At 55.8% G+C, this 8,153-nt stretch overlaps 1 protein-coding gene across 5 annotated transcripts; it reads right to left on the reverse strand.

Moving 5' to 3' along the window:
- Positions 1-252: 252 nt before the first annotated feature.
- TXLNA (taxilin alpha) lies at positions 253-7,651 on the reverse strand. Of its 5 annotated transcripts, none has more exons than XM_030464306.1 (12): positions 7,425-7,651; positions 6,208-6,254; positions 4,801-5,139; positions 4,199-4,290; positions 3,931-4,101; positions 3,453-3,647; positions 3,186-3,305; positions 2,849-2,923; positions 2,231-2,323; positions 1,760-1,855; positions 1,076-1,391; positions 253-736 (listed from the first exon to the last, which is right to left on the reverse strand). In XM_030464306.1, the coding sequence occupies exons 2-12, from the start codon at positions 6,218-6,220 to the stop codon at positions 501-503; spliced, it is 1,746 nt and encodes a 581-aa protein (XP_030320166.1). In that variant the 5' UTR covers positions 6,221-6,254; positions 7,425-7,651; the 3' UTR covers positions 253-500. The 5 variants fall into 5 exon arrangements, with proteins under 5 accessions (XP_030320166.1, XP_030320168.1, XP_030320167.1 ...); XM_030464308.1 differs by having other exon boundaries at positions 5,014-5,139; positions 6,106-6,254; XM_030464307.1 differs by having other exon boundaries at positions 1,190-1,391; positions 6,106-6,254.
- Positions 7,652-8,153: the final 502 nt, after the last annotated feature.

The following is an 8,153-nucleotide window of genomic DNA, read 5'->3' on the forward strand; positions in this document are numbered from 1 at the left end:
GATTGGAGGGGCTGCAGGGTCTGACAGCCCCCACACAGCCTCTGTGCTGGTCCCAGGGATTCAGCTTGAGCAGGTGGTGATGGAGCAGCTCCAGGTTTTATCCTCTTGGAGCCTCAGTAGCTTGGACACCTCCAAGACCACCTCTTCAGCCCAAGGGATGTGACAGGGCAGTCCTGATGCAGGGACAGAGGAGCTGGGGTGGAACCTCCCCCTCCCCTTGCACAACTGATCACACACACTTGTGCAAAACACTTGGGAATGAGACCTTTGGATTAACTGTTTAATACACTTGTGCACATGTGCGTATAGCAAAGAGGCAACTGTGAATCATCATAAGGCTACTGAGACACTGGCAGGTTCTGGGAGGAGCAGAGGCCCCACGGGAGGCCAGGAGGGAACTGGGCACCTCCCTGTTCCTCTGCTGCTTTTTTGTCTCCGCTCAATACACAAAACCCACACAGAAGAGGAGAAATGGTCTCGGTGACCCTGGTTTGCTTGGCTCACACATAAGGGAGCCACCAGCCAGGGCATGGAAAAACAACAGCCAAGTCCTGGAGCTCCCTCCTCCTGCCCAAGGGAAAGGGAGGGAGGGAGGGAGAATCCAGTGCTGGGAAACATTTCTGTTCTCCCTGCTCTGCTTGTTTGCTTTCATTCGATGATGGAGGTGATGCTGGATCCGGCTGTCCGGGGGCCGGGGCAGGTCCAGGAGCTGCGCTCAGTTCTGGGGAGCTGCAGCCTGCCAAGGACAATGTCTTTTAGTGACAGGGACAAGGGGCTGAGTCTCCATATATTAGCTATTCACGCACAGGCAGGGAGGTGGGTGGGTCATCCATAGATAAAAGTGTACGTTGCCCTGCACATATTTTATATATCATATATATATATCATATATATATATAAAATTTAAAAAACCCTCTGAAAACCTAAGCTAGGAAAATCCCTGATCCCCAGGAGAGCTGTCCTCTTGTGCCCCTCCAAGGACCAGGAGAGGGTCATCAGATGGAGGCTACAGAAACATCCTCACCACCCTCCCTCGCCCACCTCTGCCTGCACACCAGGGCTCAGTCAGTGCCACCTGAGCCCTCCTCAGTCCCGCTCTGCCCCAGGGCTCCCCTGCTCAGTTCTCCTGGGCTCTCCATGGGATCTGTGCTGTGTGTTGGCTTTCCTGAGTGCAGGCAATCCTCAGCACCTCCTGCAGCCCCCTCGGAGCCCTCCTGGGATGGGTTCTTCAGAGGCTCCAGCAGGTCGGGATCTGCCCGGGGGGTGTGGGCACACAGGTCCTGCACTTTCTTGTTGAGGTCGTTGCGCTCCGTTTGCAGAGCTCGGCACAGTTTCTCCAAGCGCTGGATTTTCACCTGAAGCCCCTCTAATTCTTTGTCCCGAAGGGTTTTCTGCAAGCAGAAAGGAAAGTTCAGACTCCACCCCACCAGGGAGAGAGAGGAAACCTCAGATGGAAGTTCAAGAGTTGTCACTAAGCAAACCTTTGGTATTTGAAGCGCCCCATGGTACTGGCACTGTTTCTTTCTGCCCTCACAGAGGGCAAAGCTGAGAGTGTTTGACTCCCTGCACACCCCCCTGCACTCAGTAACTGCCCCTTCCACCACGTGACAGAGGGCTCCCACCACGACAGGAAAGGAAATCGAATTGAAGGGCAGAATACAAATCTCCACCCTGAAATGAGGCTGGAGCCATCCTGCTGCCCCTCAGGTCCAACCCTACACCATGCAGCACATCATCTGTCCAGCCAGAGCCTCCTCACCTCTTCAGCCATCTCCAAGAGAGCTTTGTTGCTGCTCTCCCAGCGAGAGCGGTACATCGTGGTCTCTTTCTCCAGCTTCTTGATCTTCTTAGTCATCTACAGAATGACAGCGTCAAAAAAGGAACAAATAAGCCACAGGCAGAGCATGGTAGGCAATGCCATCTCACGTGTTCTGCAGCGGGCACCCCCTTTCCCTGGCAGGCAAAGGGGTTCTGCTGTCCTGGGAAACATCTCCTTGTGTCAGCTTCACCAGAGGGAAACACCCACCAGGAAACAACAAACCAGGAGAGGGAGGCACAGCTCTGCTTGTGATGACACAGGTGGGACAGAAGTCACCACACAAAGTCAGTATTGATCTAGGAGCAGCCAGCTCATGGCTGATTTTAACACCAGCAGAATTATAGAAACATCACAGAGAGGCAGAGAGGCAGTGCCTCCAGCCAGTGCAGGCTCTGCTAGGCAGTCACCCACCTTCTCCATCTCCTGTTTAAATGTTGTGAACACTTCACTGCTTTTTGAAAGGGTGTTCTGGAATTCTTCAAACTTCTCGGTGTAGAGAGCCAGCTGTAGGGACAGAGAGGGTTACAGCTTCTCAGATGGTCACCAGAGCACCTCCTGACAGCCTGCCCCAGGAGAAGGGATGTGTCAGACAAGAACTCAAATGGCTATCTTGGACTTCATGACAAACAAGCCAGCAGCACAGAGCTGCTGTGCCAACGCTGGGTACTGGGGAATGTGGCGAAATTATTTCCTATGGAAACATCCTCAGAAACTGATGTGCTCTGCAAACAGCTTGTGGCCTTGGCAGGAGGAACTTGCTGGGTCTGATTCAGCAAGGTATGATCAGGCAATTGCTCCCAGAATGGGGAAATGTGCTGGTAAAAACTGAGGCCCCTTTCTCTCAGAAGGTGGAACTGCTGAAGGAAATCTGAGCTCATACCATGCTGACACAGGGCCATCCATACCAGACCCAGGGGCAATCCTGCCCTTCTGTTGTCCAGATTAAAGAACTGCAGGCTGTTCCCTACTGAGGGAGGAAGAAAAACAAAAAAAAATAACCAGGCTGAGCACATAGACCAGGTAACTCACCTGCTGCTTGAGATGGGTCTCCTGCTGCTTCATCAGCTCACACATCCTCTGGGATTCCACAGCTTCCTTCAGCAGCTAAGGAAGAGCAAAAGAAGTAGTCTGGCTGCCACCAGGAGAGGCTCCCAACACCCTCCTGCATGGCTGGCACTTGGCCTGCAGATGGGAGTGGGACACCAAGAGCAGAGCACAGCTCCAGTCTTGCTCCTGGAGCCCCTGGGGCAGTGGTGATGGAGGCCTGGGATGGGCTCTGCACCCAGGGACCCAGCTGTAAGCACCCTCCATGGAGGGAGGAAGCAGAAAGTCCTGGCAGCCCTTAGGGTGCCACTTTGAGACTTACGAAGTCTTTCTCCCTCTGGTGTCTCTCCTCTGCCTCCTTCAGCATCTCCTGTGCCTGCTGGAGCTTTGCATCCACCAGCTGCTGCTGCAAGTCCTTGTGTTTGAACACCTTATCAATGTGCTGCCAAAGGAACACCACCAGTCACTGCCTATTCCCAGGGACCCTGAGGGAAGGTCCCAGAGGCCCCTTTTTCCCCTCCAGCAGCAGAAACAGTTTCACGGGGCAGAAACACAATATCAGAGCAGCCCCACACCCCTCCTGACCCACCTCCTCCCTCAGCTCATACTGCTCAATGAGCTTCTTGAGCCTCTCTGCCAGCTCCATGTTCTCCTGGCGCAGTTTGGCATTCCTCTCGTTGTGCTGCTCCATCTGGAGCTGGATGTCATTCAGTGTCACCTGGAAGTGGGATGTCACCTCCTTCCTCTTCTCTTCTTCCTCCCGTGCACGCTGGACACCTTCCTCCTGTGTGAGGAAAGCAGAGACAGCAGGGACACATCAGCCTTCTGATGCTCTGAACCCACCCAGCCCTTCATGCTCATCAAGAATGGAGTTTGGGTCTTTCCCTTCCTTTTCCCCAGTGAATATACCCCGAAATAACACTCAGGTGCTATGGATAATGATCACTTAAGGGCAAAATTAAAGCACCGCCCTGGGTGGCAAACTGTGGGCAACCACTGATAAAGGTGAGCTTGCCAAAACGGCTCAGTACAAGGGATGGGATGAACAATGCCCAGGAGACACTTGCCTTGAGGGTTCGGTTGTGCCTCTGGAGCTCCCGGCAGAGACTCTCCAGCTTGCTGCGGGCCAGGATGGCTTTGCTATGCTCACTCTGCAGGTGATCCTTCTCTTGCACCAGCTGTGTCTGCTTCTTCTGCAAGATCTTCATCTGTTTCTGGGAGTTACGATGCTCTTCCAGCTGGGACAGGGAAGCAAAGGGTACAGATGCAGCCAGACAGAGCAGGAGAAGAGGTTTGTAACACACTCCCTGCTGCAGCCTCCTCCCCAGCACTCACCAGCTCAGCGTATTTCTTGCACAGTGCTGCTAGTTTTTCCTCTGGTGTGCTCAGGGTGTTCAATGTCTGCATCAGCAAAGTGATTTCTTTGCCTGGAACGAGACACAGAATTAAAAATAAATAAATACATAAATAAATAAATAAAGAATCTCTTACACAGAGTTTTGGCTTGTAAGGGCAAGGACAGGAGAGACAAACCAGGCCTCACAGTGTGCCTGCCCTGGGCCAGATCTATGACTTTCAGCATGTTCTCAGAGCCCGGCACCACTGATTTCACCACACACAGTGAGTGATGAGCTGAAGCAGCTGGGCAGAGACCTGGTCTTCAGAGCAGGACAGCCCTGCTGGGCTGGCTGAAGAGAGCTGTGTCCAGCAGGAGAGAAATCCCCCAAACTCAGAAGCTGCAGCAGCATCCAGAAGCTGTCAGTGCCTCTGCAGCACTGGGTGTGTTTCCTCACACACCACAGAACATGACACTATCATTCCCAAACAGGCTGCACCCAAGGTACTAATTTCATTGAGGGCAATTAGTGCAGCATAAAATCAACCTCTGCACCAAAGCCCTCAGGCTGAGAGCACAACCAGAGCAGGGAACCTCTTACCCAGGCCTTTGGCTTTCTTCTTTTCCTGAGCTTTCTTCTGGTCCCTCTCCCCACACTCCTCACCAGGTCGAAACTCTTCAGTCCCCTTGGTGTTCTCCTTCTCCCCGTTCATCTCGGGGCTGCCTGTCTCCTGCTCCCCGTTTTTGGGTGACTCACTCCCACACTTCTCAGCCTCTTCGGGCTCAGTGGGCTCACTCTGCCCGCCCTCCTCACCCGGGCCCTCCTGACTGGCATCCACACAGTATGTGTTCAAGATGTCCTCAAGCTGCCTGCTGAGCTCTTCGGAGACGTCGCACACGGCAGGGCGGGAGGACTTGGTGTCCTCCTGTGGGAGAGGAGCTGTGGGTGAGGAGAACACAGAACCATGAGGCTTCCCCCACACTGTCTATTCCCTGGTTCTCCACAAACACAAGGGAAGGTTTCCCCAGCACCACGAGCTCAACCTCCAGCAGCACAAGCTCTTTGTTCTGGCTGTGCCTCCAGCCAGCTGCCCCCACAATAGAGGTGCATTCCTCACAGCCTCTTTTGATCACCAGAGCATGACCAAGCCCCTGACATCTGTCAAGAGCAAAAAATCCCCCCTCTCCCCACTATCCTTTAGCAAAAGCAGGTTGTGCTGGAGCTGTCCCTCAGGAACTGACAGCCAGCATCCCTGCAGCCAGGCTTTTTTACATTACAATAGGTTTTTAAACCCGACTTAGCCTCTCTCCTCACATATGAGAGCAGTGGTGCTGTCTCAGGTCAAACTTATCCTGTCTTCCACATGGGAAACAGTTAGGGAGAGCACAGGTTCCACAAAGGGGAGACTTAGAGCAAGAGGTTATTAAACAAACTCTGCTCAGGTGTTTCCTACATCCCACATTTACCTGGCAGCAGAATAAAGGTAGGCTGAATTTTTATCAAGCACCTCTCAATTAAACCTGGTTTTCATCTTCCAGTGTGAGCTGCCAGTGACAGGGCAGGTGACTCAACATAATGCTGCCCCAAGAGTTGTCTGATCTTAGGGTCTAAGCAACAACAAACAACTCATTGTTCTTAGGTGAGAATCACCTCCACACTTCTCTCAGGAAGCAGTACAGAACTCCACACACACAGAAATGGGAAGAAACCAGGATTTCTGCTCTGGAAATCACAATTGGCCTTACATAAGTAAAAAGAGCTGTGTACAGAGGCCCCCTCTCATTTACAGAAAACACCAGCCTGGCTCTTCCCAGGCTCAGAACCCACTCTTGTATGTTCCCTGTGCCTCACTGCTCAGGCTGTCAGCACAGCCCAGGCCCTGGGGACCCCCCAGGCACCCCCCACCTTCCAGGGGTGCCGTGGCCTCTGGTGAGTCACCCTCCTCCAGCACCAGACTGCTCATTTTGGAGGAGCTGGCAGGCTGTGGGGCTGCTTTGGTCTCCCCACCTTGGTTCTTCATTGTGACTTTTCTCCCCGCTCAGTCTTGACAAACCCTGGAGAAAGAGAAACAGCGACTGCACTTAATTCTGAGAACTTTGGAGGATTTCAGGAGCTGTCAACACGGCCTGGGAGGGAACTTGTGGCTCCCACCCACAGATCTAGGATAATCAGATTTTAATTTCCAATTTTCTATGATTCTATGAATTTGCACTTCACCAGGAAGGTCTCTATCAGGGTAACTCCTCTTCCAGCTGAGGGGAGGTGGAGGCAGCCCCCCCTGGGGCAGGGCAGCCCCCCCTGGGGCAGAGCAGCCCCCTCAAACTCACAGACAGCCCCAGCTCTCCTCCTCCTCTTGTCCTCCCCCAGGTTTTCACTCTTGGGATTTCAAACCCTGGAGTGGTCTGTGCACACTGACAGAAAAACCCCCCTGCACCCGGAGAGAAGAGCGAGCCCCAGGGTCAGCACCCACCGTAGCTGAGGATTGCTGAAGGGATTAACCTGCATCACCCTGAGCCACGGCAAACAGAGGCAGCCCAGATCCCACCCCTTGCTGGGTGGCTGCGTTCTCACCCTTCCCACCCTCACCCTCTGCTCCAATTCTGACACCGATTCGGGACCAGGGACAGCCGATGCTCTAAGTCCAGAACCAAGGCACCGTTTCACCAGAGGGGGGTGGGGAACAACAGCTTTTCTTGCAGTTTCGCAGCAAGTAACCCAGAGACCCCAACTTTCCCTCAGAGAACGGTCCAAAACAGGGCTCCCGAACAAAAAAAAAACCAAAACCAAACCACGACGGAAATCCACCGGCAGCCAAGCACATGTCACCCACCCACGTGCGGGCTGGAGGCCGTGTCCCCTCCCGGGTGGGGCTGGCAGCACCTTCCCGCCCCACAGCCCCAGGGGTTCTTTTTTCCTTCACCTCCGCTGTCAATCGCACAACTCCCGGCTCCGTGGGCACCGGCCCCGCTGCACCCCCCGCACCCTCCCGAGTCAGAGGCGGCGGCTCTGCCCCTGCCCTCGCCCCCAGCCCCTCGGGGGTCCCTGGGCAGCCGCTGCCCCTGGCCCCGCCCCGCTCATTAACGCTCCTTCCTTTCTCACCCTAATTAACTCCGACCTCCCGCTCCCTGCCCCTGACTTCGCCCCGTTATGACCCCCGATGACGTCACGAGCAGACACACATCTCTCCCCGCCTCCCCAGCACCGCAATGACGTCATGCACGCACCCCTGTGACGTCACTCCAGCGGTCTGACGCAGGTCTCCCTTTTCTCCTCAGCCAATCAGCGCGCGGGACCCGGCGGCACCCCGGTGCATGGGAGGGAAGGAGGAGGGGAGGGAGGCAACCTCCCCCGGGGCGGCTCGGCCCGCTCGGTGCCGGGTAGCGGTGCCGGTACCACCGCGCCCCTCCCGCCTCCGCCTCCCGCGCTGTGGCAAACGGCCCCGCACCGGGCCTCGCCGTCCTGCACTGCGCCTGCGCCGGGCCCGGCAACCGGCCAATCAGGGAGCGGGCAGCGCGGGGCCTGCCGGGAGAGAGCCGGCAGAGGCGTCGGCAGACGGCCGGGACTACAACTCCCAGCACGCCCCGCGCGAGGACTACAGCTCCCGGCATGCCCTGCGACAGTAGCGCCATTTTCCCGCCTCGCCTGAGCTTCCCTGAGGCACCGGGGAGTCCTCCCCAGCACCCCAGCGGGCAAGCGAACCTTCCCCGGCCACCCCTTTCCCCGCTGCAGTGCGGTGTTCCCGGAGCGAGCCCCCCCAGCCACAGTTCAGTCAGCTGCACCGATGAGTTTATTCGTTTCACAAGAAGGAACTCATCCCTGCCGGGCTGCACCGGGCAGTTCTGCTCCCCCCTCCGGAGCAGCCGGCGCTGCCCCACACCCGAGGTGTTCTTGGTCTCTCTGTGGGGGCTGTTGGTGACCGAAACCTCGGCTGAGGTGCTGACAGCTCCGTGTTC

The sequence above is a fragment of the Calypte anna genome, chromosome 23 (assembly GCF_003957555.1).
Source record: "Calypte anna isolate BGI_N300 chromosome 23, bCalAnn1_v1.p, whole genome shotgun sequence".
Lineage (NCBI taxonomy): Eukaryota > Metazoa > Chordata > Aves > Apodiformes > Trochilidae > Calypte > Calypte anna.